At 34.7% G+C, this 15,145-nt stretch overlaps 3 protein-coding genes across 4 annotated transcripts; 1 reads left to right on the top strand and 2 right to left on the bottom strand.

Annotated features, from left to right (window-relative positions):
* Nucleotides 1-818: 818 nt before the first annotated feature.
* Nucleotides 819-6,743, bottom strand: LOC132906288 (transcription factor Jun). Its single transcript, XM_060958342.1, has one exon. The coding sequence runs from the start codon at nucleotides 6,666-6,668 to the stop codon at nucleotides 6,075-6,077; it is 594 nt and encodes a 197-aa protein (XP_060814325.1). The 5' UTR covers nucleotides 6,669-6,743; the 3' UTR covers nucleotides 819-6,074.
* Nucleotides 6,744-8,863: 2,120 nt separating this feature from the next.
* On the bottom strand, nucleotides 8,864-12,894 carry LOC132906255 (general transcriptional corepressor trfA-like). Its single transcript, XM_060958265.1, has 10 exons — nucleotides 12,714-12,894; nucleotides 12,169-12,299; nucleotides 11,940-12,082; nucleotides 11,714-11,864; nucleotides 11,398-11,630; nucleotides 11,250-11,319; nucleotides 10,830-11,182; nucleotides 9,595-10,754; nucleotides 9,393-9,524; nucleotides 8,864-9,298 (listed from the first exon to the last, which is right to left on the bottom strand). The coding sequence occupies exons 2-10, from the start codon at nucleotides 12,275-12,277 to the stop codon at nucleotides 9,277-9,279; spliced, it is 2,373 nt and encodes a 790-aa protein (XP_060814248.1). The 5' UTR covers nucleotides 12,278-12,299; nucleotides 12,714-12,894; the 3' UTR covers nucleotides 8,864-9,276.
* On the top strand, nucleotides 12,883-15,077 carry LOC132906286 (multiple coagulation factor deficiency protein 2 homolog). Of its 2 annotated transcripts, none has more exons than XM_060958340.1 (6): nucleotides 12,883-12,977; nucleotides 13,899-14,017; nucleotides 14,198-14,245; nucleotides 14,418-14,575; nucleotides 14,646-14,794; nucleotides 14,868-15,077. In XM_060958340.1, the coding sequence occupies exons 2-6, from the start codon at nucleotides 13,910-13,912 to the stop codon at nucleotides 15,044-15,046; spliced, it is 642 nt and encodes a 213-aa protein (XP_060814323.1). In that variant the 5' UTR covers nucleotides 12,883-12,977; nucleotides 13,899-13,909; the 3' UTR covers nucleotides 15,047-15,077. The 2 variants fall into 2 exon arrangements, with proteins under 2 accessions (XP_060814323.1, XP_060814322.1); XM_060958339.1 differs by lacking the exon at nucleotides 12,883-12,977 and adding an exon at nucleotides 13,562-13,759.
* The last annotated feature ends 68 nt before the right edge of the window (nucleotides 15,078-15,145 follow it).

Raw genomic sequence — 15,145 nt, forward strand, 5'->3', positions numbered from 1 at the left:
ATATTCGAGCATGGAATCGATCGGTAAGAAAGAAGGGTGGGGGACACGGTTTCCGGGGAAAAAAGACACGCACGTTACGTTTTAATATAATGAAATTTTATTCTTTTTCGTCGTATTTCATTCAAAAATAAAATTATTTGTAAAAAAAGGTTTCTCCGCTTTCTCGATCGGTAGACAATATATGTAACATATACGTATGCGCGCCAATATATATATATATATATAAATATATAAAGATACGTTTATATATTTATATAGATATATATACGTATATATATCTTTATAATAATTATTACATATTACAATAGCAATATTTACTCTCATGTATAGGGTTATACATAACTCTATATATGCGGTGCTTTTTCATCTTCGCGTCGTCGTCACCGTACTATATACTATATTTATTTATTTATATATCACGCATATATATATATATACACATATAACAATTATCGTCTTTATATGTATATATACACACACACACACACTCTTCTTTAACGGGGTTATTCTCGCTTACATACTAAATCACATTGTGGTTGTTTCATCTTTACTTTCATACGTTTTTCTTTGTGCCACCGCTTTTTTCTCCGCTCGCCTATACTCTTTAAACTCTAAAAAGATTCCGACATTATCTCAGCCTAACATTACTCATTTTCAAAACATTTCCTTTTTCTTTTCTTTTCCTCTTTATCTCACTACGAAGAATTCCATCGTACCAATTGTCCCTTTATTCTCTGTTTGGCCATGCTAAAACAGATCGAAAATTTCCAACAAGACAAATATCATATATCTTTCAGATCGTCTTACGTATCACATGATTTATTTTTTTTTATCCAATTCACATTTTTCATATGCGAAGAGAAAGTAATAGAAGAAATTGTGTACGCGAAGAAAGAATGAAAACATCGCGTGATAAAAAGTATCTTTGGAATCCTCGATGGTCGTTGTCATAATTATGTCCTCCTTTTTGTTTTTCTTCTCTATTTATAAATCACTTGGAGAAAAAGGCACGCCGTAAGTGATGGCCGACTAATTTTAATTGCATGGCTCGTGAAAGAGAGAAAAAGAGAATAGAACCGCCTTCGTTTCTAAACACTCGCCTTTACCATCTTGCGTTTTTCTTATGTCCTTAATGAGAACGATCATTTTTTTAATTGAAGAAAGAACGCCGGGAGTTTTCAGAGCGAGGCTGATCTCTCGTGAAATAAAGGAAAAAAAGAAAGAACGGGGAAAAAAGAAAGAAACGAACGAGATTTTCAAGCGAAGAGAAAACAGAGCACGCTTATTCTAATGTATTTTAAGAGAGAAATAAATATAATATGCGTTAAAAAAATTGTCAAGTTATGTGCCGAAAGTCGCGTATCAAAGGAGGGGAAGAAAATTGCGAAAAGTATCGGCGCACACAAACTCTTTTGGAATTTTCTTCGATTTATATCTATATATATATATATAAAAAAAAAAGAAGAAAGAAAGGTCACAAATGAATGATTTAAAAAATAATTAGTCGTACGAAAGACATGTTTGAAATTGAAATTAAAACAATGATTATCTACAATGAATGAAGAATTCCTTCCCTTCGTTTGAATCGATTGCTCCAATTATCCCACGTGTATATATATATATATATGTATGTATATATATATTATTACAATGTACGTGTATCTAAAAATATCGGATAAATTTCTGTTCTTTCATCGAATTGCAATCTCCCAACGACGAATCGCTTCGAGTTCGTCCTTTACACTACGATTAAGCCTACCGTCTCGTAATTAAACGAGCTCGCAACCACGGAGAATCACAACACGTTTCTTCTTCTCCTTTTTCAACCATTTCTATATCTTTCTATCTACGTCTTAAAAACAAACAATTGTGCAGAATGCGTTCATACTTGATCACAAAACAAATTCATTAAAAGTTACGCTATTAAGATACGATGTTTAAGTCATGAATAATATAAGAATTGAATTTTTAAATATCTGAACGTTCAAATCTTTGAATCCGCAAATTTCAATATGTCCAGATGTTTCAACTTTCCAAATTTCCAAAATTTTGCGTAATACAAAATATAAACACTATCGTATAATCAGTTAGCACAAAAACTTAACAGAATACGCTTCCTCGTATAAAGAACGAATCAACGCACGATTGCTCGATTATATTGCTCGAAAAGCCGTTCAAAAATCTCCGTAACTCATCGATCATGATCATCCTTGTACTATTCGCAAAAGTGTTGCGACACTCCGGGAGAAAACTTCTTTACAGCGATTCCTTGCGTAATGGCACAACGGTAACGCCGTACGATTCTGTTACCACTTGCTTCTTCGATTCGAGAAATAAAAACGAAAAAAAAAAAAAAAAAAAAAAAAAGGAAAGAAAGAAAGAAGGAAAGATGCAAATCTAACTTTTCAATATCCATCTGACGTACAGAAATAAAAAAGAAACTTCTTCCCAAGCGCGTTTCTTCTAAATGCAAGTCGTCGTCGCACGTGGTAACACAATCGAAACCTACGAACGTGTTACATGTGTCTGTTGCTCGTGTTTTATACGAATCTGCGAGTGTATCACGCAGCGTACGATAAGTTACGAGGGCATACTGGACAAGACTAGATGCACATATGACGAAACGACAGTTCCATAGACACAAAAATTAATACTCTCGTCACTTCTACTGCATGTACTCGATTCTGTTTGACCATTGGAATCGTTGTGTTACGTTAAACTGAGAAATCAAAAATTTCGCGATATTACATGGCTTGATACGATGATAGAAAAAATGTAGTGAAATCACATGAGCAGTGGCGAAAGTATCAATGTCTTTGAAACCGAGGGGGAACACGCAGTATCGGCTTAAAGCTACGGGAAAATAAATGAAACAGAGAGAAAGATTCAGAGCTTTTTCACGGAGAGTATCGTGGACACGATTGCGCCACGTACACAAAAGCGAAAGGAAATTCGAGCGAATTTTTCAACGAAAAGCACGTGGCTGAATCGTATCGATACGCGAGAAACGAATGCCTTTAACGATAGAACTACTAATCATTAAAAAGTAATTAGAATTCAAACGGTAGAATAAAAAAATAAATATAATTACATATTCTGTCTCAATGACAACCGATATTAATTTTGTCAGATAAGGTAACTTTACCTTAATTGTACAAATAATACCAAGTCCATTTTATTTTAATGAGTTCGGTAGTTCTAATGTTAACCCCTTGCCCTACGATTAGGTTCCAACAGTCGCGCTGACTGCACGGTCTGGCTGAGCGTTCCAAGTTGTGCAAGGTACAACTAATTTTATGTTACTATATACTCGCGTTTCTTATGTTTGGCCCGAACAACGTACCACGAGTCTAATTCGTGTTTTTTATGTTTGTCTCGAAGGACGTACCACGAGTCTAACTCGATGTTGTAGGTTAAAAGGGTCAATGCGTCGCTAACGTGTTTTCTATCCGAGCACTCCTTTCTAGTGTGCCTGGTTTTTTACTCGTCGTTACATAATCAAGTCGAGGCTAGGACGCAAAAAGTGCGTGTTCCGTGCAGTGGCTAATGCGTCGCGCACAGTTGAAACTTGTGTTTGTCCGTCTCGGTTTCGGATGCGGACAGCGACACGATTTGGTTCAACTGTCAACACAACAATGACTCACTACACGTGATGTTCTGCGCGTGTGCACCTCTAGAACAGACTGCAAATAGTACGAATGCGTGTATTATTGTATAGTAAGGGTTTATCGTTACCACGAAATCTTCCGAAGAAATCGCTTTCTTTTTCCTTCTACTTTCTTTTTGTCAACAGCTTTCCCCTGATTTATCGAGAATCTAGGGAATTCTCGCGTGGCCCGGGATTTCGTGGCAATCGTTGCGGTCGCGAATTATCGCTTCGCGATAACAGAAACTACTTCCAGCCTTCGACGCAGAATAATTCTTTCCTCTTTCTCTTATTCGAGTGATGATAAAAAGCGCGGTTTGTTTGAAGAACTCGTAAGGTGTATATAAAAGATGAAAAGCCGCTATTACACACATATTCACGCGCAGTGTAACATCTGAGAAAATAAAATGCAACAAGACTAAGAAAAACTCATCTTTTGGAAGGGACAAATGTGTCGAATGCGTTTAACAAGAAGCGAGAAATTAAGAAACAAGAGCTTTCTAGTAATGTTAATCGTTTCTGATACGTATTCACGGGAATCGACGAACTTTTATCGTTTGAGGATGCTGTAGAGAAATGTCTCGAGCTACATCGAGTTCGTATTTCTTTCTTTCTCTTTTTCATTAAATGCGAGCTTATGGAATTCTTCGATAATTTCATCTTTTCGACTACGATCAACCTTGTGGCCGGGAACGGCCGTTCGATCTCGCTTTGTGACCAAGTGCCATCATTGTTTCTAAAGGTGATAAAGGTATAAAATAAAGTAGCGCCTGGAACCAATTGTTGGCGTTGAAATCACCGCGTTTAGCCCTTTAACCTACAACGTCGAGTTAGACTCGTAGTAAATGCGACGAACATTTTTTTTTCTTGGCCGTATTCGGATGTGCAAATATATTTTCTTGAAAAATATTAACAAGATATTAAATTACCGTTAAAAATCTTGTCCTATTATCAATCGGTAATAATTATTTATCAAACATCCGGCAACATAAAATTAGTTGTATCTTGAACAACTTCGAACGCTCAGCCAGACCGTGAAATGGCGCGACCCTGCCGATGGTTACGGCACGTGCTGTTGGAACTTAAATTATAGGGCAAAGGGTTAATGAATAAAACAGAAACGAGCAGGTAAAACGAATAGGCGATCGATCGCACTTTTCCAAGCGTCGGTGAGTGTGTTCCAATGTGCACGGTTCGTCCCCAGAGCTATAAACTTTCGATTGACACGGAGACAAAGCCCCTAATTCGGCATCGATGGTGCGAAGTTTTCGATGATAAAGCAAACGTTCTACAAGGGTACTAGAGCATCTACGACGCCGTGAATCGCGAGAACAACGTGAGCCAGTTGAAGCGTAACCTTACGTTAAACGGATGTCAGCGACGGGCACCTTAGGCGAAAAGGCCGCAACTTGGACCTTTACCACCTGTATCGAATAACGTAACGCCGATATTAGCTCACCAGACTTTCACGCATTTGTTACAAAACGAAAAAAGAAGAAGAAAAAGGGCAGAAAGAACGCAGGCGATCGCAAAAAGAAAAATGTCCCGTGGTTTTATTACAAAGAATGCGAAGAAGTATTATTATCCTCCGACAGGGGGAAACCCGAGGATAGTACAATGTTAAAAAATCGATAGGAAAATGATGAATGAGCGTGAAAAAAAACCGACAAACGAGAATCTCGAAAGATCTTCGATCGATTATTACCATCGATTTGATCGTTTTCCCCCGGACGGAATGTACATAATACGATCGGTAAATTTTTAGAAAGAACAGCTGAGAGATTCGAATCTCCCGCCAGTACTCGCCAAGTTCTCCAAAATGGCCGCATTGCAAGGTCCCACTCTTCTCCGCGAAGTCCCACCCACTCTCCTTTTTCTCCATCCTTTCCTTCCCTCTTCACTCCCCACTTCTCCTTCTCATCGACGTACTTCTCGAAGCTGTTCATCTCTCTCTTTCTCCATCCGTCTTTCCCCTCCGCACCATTCTCCTATACACATGCACGTAATGCGTTTCTCGTGCACATGTATGCATGAAAAACAGGCACACACAAAGAAGAGACACGCGTATAGGGGTGATTATTATCTCATTATTCTTTTTGTCTCGCTCTCCTTTTTTTTAAAAAAAAAGAGTCTCTATTTCACGCCCAGCACACCAAGGCACTCCCTTCTTCTTCTTTTTCTTCGTCTTGCTTAGCTCTTCTCACGCCGTCGCGCACGATCATCACCGTGTCCCCTTTTCCCGAAAACAACAAAGCAAACGAGAGATCGTAGTCAAATGTAAACAAGTATCAACGACGACATCGATGTTCCATGGTAGAAGCTTCCGACTCCAACAAAGGGGAACAACATTGCCACGTTTGTAAAAGTAGCAAGAGCCACCGTCAGACGAAACAATACACGTCGGAGAGTCCCGTCCGATATAATCGGCTCAGAATTGACCCGAGACCGCCATAATCTGGCAGCCAGAGTGCACGTGGTCCATCACCTGCTCCTTCAACCGGCACACGTGCTCTTTCAGCCTATGCACCACCGCGCTCAATTCACTGTTCTCGCCCTTCAACAGCTTAACCTTGTCCTCCAGCCTGGAGATGCGCTCGAGCTTGCGCCTGCGGCATTTAGACGCAGCCACGCGGTTCCTCTGACGTTTCCTCTCCAGCTTGATTCTTTCCTGATTCTCCATATCGATAGGAGACATCGGGGGTGAACTGGACACGCTAGGTACCGTTTGAGGCTCATCTTTGATCTGTAGCAGACCTTGACTCACCGAAGATTCTGTACTCTGCACGCTGTTAGGTGGTTCCAACGTCGTATACGTAGCTCCATAAATGCTACCAGGTTCCTGCGAGCTGTCCGAATGATGCAACTCGTTCAGAGCGTCGATGAAACCTCGAGCGTACAATTCTTGGGCCTCGGTCACTGCCTTTGGAAACAGAATCTGCGTAGGTGTTGGTAGATTCGTCACTAAACTATCCTGCTGACCGATGATTAACTTTTCCAACTCCGGAGAGCCTAGTTTTAACATGGTCGGTGATAGAATGCGGATGTCACTCAGGTGCACAACACGATGTCTCGACAACTTGTGAACACCCAACTAAACGTACAGCCTTATATCCCGTGACTCACGTCCACTAAAAATAGCTCTGTCGTCATCAGAACGAGTGATGATTGGCTATCGCTGACGTCATTCGCCGTTTGCCATTGGCTGAACAATCGGCGCTACTAAGAAATGGCTGACGCATGCGCAATCGTGCATTGTTATTCCTGTGGAGGGAGAGTTTGAACGCCGGTACGCGCGTTAAAGACGCGACTTTTACTCGTTGCGAATTCGCGTTATTTTCGAGACTCGATAATAGCGGTGCTCTATGATGGTGCATAAATAATGCGAGCACTATTGAACTGCAAAAATATCGCACTTATGTACTTCACGAGAGAATTTACTGTGCGTACTGAATCTCGCGCTGTTACGCTAGTACATGTTTTGTTTCTTTCTTTGAACTTTACTATTCCACTCTTACCCGAGTGGGTGTTTTTCACATTCTCGCTGCGCGTGTTGTGAGACCAACTTGTTTCATGTTTCGACTCCGAGAACGTCCAAGCGTTATACTCGTATATTTAATGTCTCCTTGTTTTTTAAACGATGAACATTTATTTAGAACAAAAGCAGAGAGATTTAAAAAGAATTACTGGGTCAAAATTCATGAGAAAATTGGTAACCTTGTTATTCTGCTTTTTGATGTGTCAGCTGCGCATAATTACACTTACATGGAATCGCGTTAATGCATCCATTGCATAAACCCGTATCAAGCGAGCTACAAGTCAATACACCAATCACGATTGTTTCACGCTATCTTGCATTCACCACATAACGCTTGTAACCGACTATTCGTATATTGAGCAAAATGTTCCGCAATCAATTGATACTACATATGTAATTCATTAGAATTCTATAATTCTTACAGAACACGAATATATATATATATATATATATATATATATATATATATATATATATATTGTTATTTTTGCAAAATAATATACGTGACATATAACATCTATCTTCTTAAACAAGATCGTAGATTGAACGACATATTGCATTAAATATACTTTCAGCCTGAATAATTTACTCGTCGCTAGAAACTACCGTTTTAATTTACCTGAGAAAGGTATTCCTATCGTTTTAAACCCTTCCAAATCATTCGTTTACGAAAACGTGAAAACAGCCGCATCTATCTGATTATCTCAGTTGATCAAGCATCGGAGTAGATAAATTGTTTAATTCCATAAAGCTTAATTATCCATTGATTCTCAAATATAATCTGCTTACCAATTAACAAATTGGCTGAAATCCAAGAATATTTCAATATAGTCTGTTTGTTATCTATTAACCTCAATTATTTATTTTGTAGATAAAATAGATGTTTCAGTAAAATATAAAATATTGTTACATTGTATAATATAGTTATTTTGTTTAATACGCATGATAAATTTTATCGTATGAATATCTAGCTATTTTCTTTCTATTTTTCTTGGCACTTTGCGATATCACAAACACGAAACTATGAATATGAAAACAGCTTTATAACACATTGCTATATCGGCTATGCAAATTAAGCGTTGACCTCAAGCTTAGACTTTTAGCAACAGAAAGTTCCGCGTGCGTACACCCACGATTGCTACTAGGTTGCAGATCAATTATGTTAGTGACAATTATGTCATAACGAATTATCCAGTTTTTCAAGTTGTAAACTTTTACTTCTCATCATGATAATTTACTATATCAATTATTAAATTAGATTTTAGTAAAGTCAAAGTGCTAATGATTTTTAAAAAATATTTATTTAATAAAAAAGTTTATATGGAGAAGGTAACACTTGTTGCTTGTTTCATCTTGAAATTAAACAAACATGTTTAATTTTCGCCTCTATGCTAGCTGCTCTATAAACCTGTCAACGTAGGATAAGGAATAAATAGTTAAATCCATTATACATAATACTTCTTTTTTATTTATGCACCAATGTCTCTTTGAACACTGCCAATAAAATCGGTCTTTTAAATTTGTTTCATCCATTGTCGAGTGCTTCAATAAGCATTTTTTTTATTTTTCGTAATTATGTGTGATTGGATCATTTGCGTTTGTCATAATCCGCAACAGATTGGAAATATTACAAAAATCTGCTAGTTTCAGGTCACATTGATAAAACAATGGAAAACACAATGTTCTAAAATGTTGGTTTATTCATTGAAACATAGTTAAGGATACAAAAAGTACATCATACGAACACTACTACGAGAGGAAGCCAAAATCATCGAAGCTATGACTACGTCAAAGCAAGCCGATTTCCTGTAAATAATTAACAATTGCTGATTTAATAAAAATGTGCGCAGCGATGGAAGCAGAACAGTTCGAAGTGTGAACTTGCTGTATAGTATGTTATAGATGTTTGAAGAAATTAATTTAGTTTCTATTTTTGTCTTCATTTTCTTCCCTTCTTTCAAGAAGTCCGTCCAATGAAACTCACCACACGCATTAATAACTTATTTACATCAAAGGGAATATCAATGTGTCTTACAAAACACATGACAGTATTTTATTAATCGCTTCTCCAATATCGACAAATATTGCATTATAATTATCGATTCCTCCGTAATTTCCTGAGACAATAAGATAATAAGAAATCATGATAACTTAATATAAATAAAAAAAATATGTAAACAATTTAGTATGAGTTAAAATAAAATTACTTACTTTATCAAATTAGGTTCATGATATGAAATCTGAGCACGTTTTCGTCTAGGGCGATTACAAGTAAATGTGCTATTGGTACTTGTACTACTTTCTGAATCGCTTGAATTGTCCACACGTGAAGATACAGGACTTCTGTATATAAGTACTTAAGTTATAATCATATACAATTAATATACATCAACATTTATCTGAATATACTTACAAAGATTGATTACAATCACGAGAAATTGTTTCATTTGGAGAAGGTGTCCTAGATTTAACATCGGATTCGTTCAATTTTTGCAGCACTACTTTAACAGCACTTGGATCTTTCATGGGTTTGCCTTTCTTCTTTTTGTAAGAATTATTTTTCTTGAGTGGTGGTGTATTATCAACAAAATCACCGAAGTGCGTCGTAGTTACCTTCTGTCTTTTATTCTTCTGCTGCGATAGTTTTGCTTCTTTTTTTACTGGCGCCAACTCTATGGTCTCATTATCATTATTCGCAAGCAGTGGCAAATTTACGGTAGACTGGTTAAACGTTGATTCGTTCAAAGTGTCATGCGAAACAGATGGGATTGGACAAATTTGGGATATCTTTCGAAGGGTAGTCGTTATTTCTGGTTCTGGTTCAGCTGGAATTATTGGTTTCAAAGCGGACTCTTCTAGTACTGGCAGCTTTAAGTCATTTATGTCAAAATGCACATTACGTGGTTGTCGTGTGTATATTAGCGTGAAATCATCTTCATCGTCACTTTCAAAATAGCCTCGTCTTTGTGTAATGTAATTTTGCAAATTCGTTGTAGAAGCATTCTCTGTTTTACATTCGTTTTCATTTGCATCTGTCACTATAGCTCCGTTATAATAGTTGTTTTCATTTTGTTGAGGTATATTAGATTCATCTTCATTATTTGTTTGTATACTATTCTTGGAATTATTCACGTGATTTGCACATCTACTTGACATTGATAGTGGCGACATTTGTTGCACAGTTTCTTCAAATAGATTCTTTGATTCTTTTTCTGTTAATACGAAACTTATACTATCATCATTAGAAACATCTACATCATCAGTCTTTTTGTCGTTATTTGTAAAAGAAGGCACGACTTGGGAATTATCAAATAACCAACTTGGTCCTTCAAGAGGATCCTCCCAGTTTGATGTAATATTTTTTGTTTCATTTATTTTCTCTTTCTTTTGTTCATCTGTCGTATCTAATTCATTGTTGCTTTCTTCATTTTCATCCCCGGTGGTTCCATCATTATTATTTCCAGAATCATCGGGAGTTGATGTCTCTGCTATAATCTTAGTCTGAGAATCTTCATCTTCTTCGTTACTACATCCTGACCTATCAGTTTCCTGACTATTTTGATTCTCTGTTAACTGTAGATAGCAATTAAAGATTAATTAATGTGGAAATTAACTTTATGCAAAAATATGTTTACTGGTGACACAAACCATTCGAATATTGATAGTATGAGAATTTTGCAATAATTTCGATACGTCGTTAAGCTTCACTCTGGGACTTCTTATACGTTCCAAATTTTCAATATTACATCGAGAGCTGCGATTCTTCGGCGATCTTGACTTCGACTTTGGAATTCTTTCTGATATTCTTTGCGACATCCTTCCTGATATTCTTTCCGATATTCTTCCTGACATTCTTTCCGATATCCTTCCTGACATTCTTTCCGACATTCTTTCCGACATTCTTCCCGATATTCTTCCTGACATTCTTTCTGATATTCTTCCTGACATCCGTTCAGTAGAACTTCTGCTACTTCTCTCGCTTAATCTTTGTTCACTCTCATCTAAAAATGAATACTGAAGTTATATTAACTTCAAAATATGCCAATATGAGTCATTAACGGAACATACCACTGTCTCTTTGTGAAGCAACTGTTAAAGGAGACAATCTTTCAGGCATTCTGTATGTGCGACCATTTTTCTGCAATATTTAATTCGTTCGATAACTTAATTTTTCAAACGACTTTGTTAAACTTAAAACATTCTACAAAATACTTACGCATGTACGTCTTACAGAGACTTCATTAGGAGACATTGAGTTGTTTAACTCTTGATTTCTGGGGGGTGTTCTTACCTCCGGTATTATACTTAAGTTTGATGAAGTATTAATATGCTGCATATTTAATCTACTTAAATTAATGGTGGGTTTTGTAATGGTGTAACCGCTCACCATAGGCTTCACTACTCCTCTAGTTGGAGATTTTATTGACAGTCTTTTCAGCGATTCCCTTTCTGGAAGAATTTTTTTTTCCTATAAACCTACCTATCTTTAAATCTACATAATATAAAAAGAAATAATATGTAAAAGAGCTTACTTCCAGCAGAATTATAAGACATCTGCATATTCGTGGCAACAGATTCTACAAATTCTTGACAAGATGAAATTGTATTCGTTAAGTAACCAGTCAACGTCACTAACATTTTAAGCATTTCTTTAGCATTCTTTAGGATATTTGATATAATGGCCTAAAAAATATATTTTTATAAATCTGATTTTAATAAATTGACAAAATATTATTGTACTTAACATACTTTACTTACATCACGTTTATTACAAGCTAAACCTAAATCTTGTACTTCAGCAATTAAAGCAACATTTTGGGAAAATAATAACTGACCTTCATGCTTTTCTTTAGATAATGCTTTTGCTAATGAATTGTTGTTACTTTGTAACTGTTTACATACTGTAAGAATCGAATTTTGCTATTAATCTTAAATATATTAAAAACATTGTATAATTGAATAGACATATACTCTTTTTGAAACTCACATGGTTTGTAAGACTTAGTTTCATGGTAATTCGTTAAAAAATGTTTCCTTTTAACCAATACCCTCTTCTGTGATTTTTTAATCTTCCTATGGTTTAGTATCTGGGGCATTTTCCATTTATTATTTGAGCTTCTAAAATATGACAAAAATACCGAAAAAATACAAAACTCTCAAAAAAGCAATGATAACTGACAGAAATTTTACATTATAAAACTATCAAGCTATCATACACATTCTTTACAGTTTACTTATTAAATTCAATTACTAAAGAATGTAAAAACATCGCAATATATATGTCCTAATTACTTAAAATTAAATGCGTACAAAATATTTTAAAGATAAGGATTTAAAATAAAAGAAAGATATTAAATATGTATCTTAAATTATGGGTTATTAAACACACAATATTTTATACACTAATATATTTATTTCAATACAAGTAATAGCAAATTAAAAATATGGGAGGAATAAAGTTCTGAATTCTGAAATTGTATAAAACAAAAATTAGTGCTAAAATTAACGAAATCGCGTAGTTTTGCTACATACCTGCTAATACAATTAAATCTTTTTAAATTTTCCAATTTATGGATAATTTGTGTAGTAATATGATTTCCTCCCAACAATCATAAATTATTTAGTTATTTTTCAATGTATTACCAGAGGTATTACAGTCACATCACAAATTTGATATCGTGTAGAGTAATACTTTTCCGCCATTGTGAAAGTACTCACGGATCTCAAAACGGCGGGATAAACTCATTGATTAGAAGCAGAATGTAACTCATTTTAAATTTTGAACAAAAATAAAGAGTATGTTATAAAGATTGATTTTAATTTTTCTTACATATTTGATTAATTATTGCTCATGTTCATTAAAATTTAAGTTGATACGCCATAAATAAAAAAATATTTCAACGCCCATTTGTAGATATTTAAATATTCCCCAGATATTCACTACCTAAGCACCAAAACCATATTTTTTTTACCAAATGTTGCTATTTTAACGATGAAATAAATGTTAATTCACAAGTACATCAACATTTAACATGGAATGATTGATTAACAGATTTCGAAGTTATAATTGAAAGATTTCATTCTTATTTCATTCTTATTGACTGTAAAATAATGTCTAGTAATGCAATGATTCTCGTATTATAATTATTTAACTAATTTCTCTAAATTAAAATTAAGTGATGCCTTTTATTATATCCTTTTAATAGAAGAATTTTGTTTATAAAATTTGATTTAACAATTCTATATTAATCCATGTAAAAATATTATAGAATTAAACATTAAAACTACTCCATTCGTTTCTATTATGATATTTATTTCAAATTAAAATGGTTATTTTAATAAAAAATGTTTAATAACAAATTATCTTGTTGATATCCTTTATCTCTGCTTTTATCATACTTTGAGTTTTTAATTTCCAAATATGTATGTATATCATAAAGTAACACTTGCGGTATCTGTCCACGTCAGTCTATGACTTTTGTAACATAACCTCGAAATTCGTAATCCGGTATACAGTCTTGCCAATGAACAAGATATTTGCGTTCATGTCAATTTTTGTATACATTGAATAACATAAGGTATTTCCAAAGATTTTTTTCATTTCCTAATATTTTCGTAATTGAAAGTTTGACGCAGTATTATTAGGTGTAATAATATGTGCGTATTATTTCTGTGATATATAATAAATATGTAATTAAACGCATGCATTTGTTGCAGAACATTGCAATATGAATTGGACTTTGTGGCTTTTTATAATCGGATCTTTAGCTTGTAAATATACACACGCTCAACAACAAAGAGTTCCACCAGGTGTATCACCTCAACATTATCAACAAGTAAGTTTTCCTCCTAAGATAATCAAACATATGGTTGCTGTTATGTTGAAGTCTAAGTCAAAATTCAATTCTATTATTTCTTATTACTAGGGAATATTAAAACAGTACCCATAAATTGCATGGATAACATTTTTAATCATCGTTTCATTCATAGATCAGTTTATATTCAATTTGTTTTAGCCTGTTCAACAAGTACATCAAGTACCACAACAAATTCCTCAACAACAAGTAAGTTTACATAAAAATACCAAAAATCTAATACCTTTTATAATCATAATTATAAATATAATTTAAAACACATTTAATGTATTTTATCATATTATGTGTAATGCATATTTGAATCAAGTTTAAATAATTTAAAAAGAAATCATGCATCGTTACAAATAACATTTTTATAAAGTTCCAGCAAGTACCTGTACAAGTTCCAGTTCAACAAGTACCTGTACAGCAACATATGCCAACTCATCAAGTACCGGTTCAACAAGGACATGGGCATGGGCATGGGCATGATCATTCACAACAAATACTTAATGCTGCCAACATAGTTAATGAAAAAGCGTATGTTACATAGATGTAAAATCATCAACTTATAATCTTAAGCTTATAGTTATTAACAAATTTTTTGCAGTCATATCGCAGAGCACATGGAAGTTCCAATAGATACTAGTAAAATGTCAGAGCAAGAATTGCAATTTCATTATTTCAAAATGCATGATGCAGACAATAATAACAAGTTAGATGGTTGTGAGCTTATAAAGTCCTTAATTCATTGGCATGGTATGTATGAATTAGTTAATTGCTAAGTTACTAACTTTCAGCATGAAGAATATAATAAACTCTTTATATTCAGAACAAGAGAATAAAGAGGTAGCTGGAGTCAACACTGGACAGAAATTATTTAAGGATGAGGAATTGGTAACTTTAATAGATCCAATACTTTCTTTAGATGACAGTAATAATGACGGGTATATCGATTACCCTGAATTTATACGAGCACAGCAATATGCAGCAGCTACTGGCAGACAGTAGTTGCATACAATACAATGTTCAATGTTATTAAGTGGTATTTTTATTTCATTTTGAACATACGTACAGTCCCATTTATAAATATCATCATAATTTTCACTT

This window comes from Bombus pascuorum, chromosome 4, assembly GCF_905332965.1.
Source record: "Bombus pascuorum chromosome 4, iyBomPasc1.1, whole genome shotgun sequence".
Classification (NCBI taxonomy): domain Eukaryota; kingdom Metazoa; phylum Arthropoda; class Insecta; order Hymenoptera; family Apidae; genus Bombus; species Bombus pascuorum.

Bases quoted from the DNA above. Each gene is read 5' to 3' on its own strand.
- LOC132906255 (XM_060958265.1), bottom strand. From the start codon at position 12,277: ATGCCCCAGATACTAAACCATAGGAAGATTAAAAAATCACAGAAGAGG. The intron at 11,631-11,713 runs GTAAGCTCTTTT...AAATTCTTCCAG, and splicing joins GTCTTATAATTCTGCTGGAA to AAAGGGAATCGCTGAAAAGA. The intron at 9,299-9,392 runs GTAAGTAATTTT...TTATTGTCTCAG, and splicing joins CATGAACCTAATTTGATAAA to GAAATTACGGAGGAATCGAT.
- LOC132906286 (XM_060958340.1), top strand. From the start codon at position 13,910: ATGAATTGGACTTTGTGGCTTTTTATAATCGGATCTTTAGCTTGTAAA. The intron at 14,246-14,417 runs GTAAGTTTACAT...ATTTTTATAAAG, and splicing joins AACAAATTCCTCAACAACAA to TTCCAGCAAGTACCTGTACA. The intron at 14,795-14,867 runs GTATGTATGAAT...CTTTATATTCAG, and splicing joins GTCCTTAATTCATTGGCATG to AACAAGAGAATAAAGAGGTA.
- LOC132906288 (XM_060958342.1), bottom strand. From the start codon at position 6,668: ATGTTAAAACTAGGCTCTCCGGAGTTGGAAAAGTTAATCATCGGTCAG.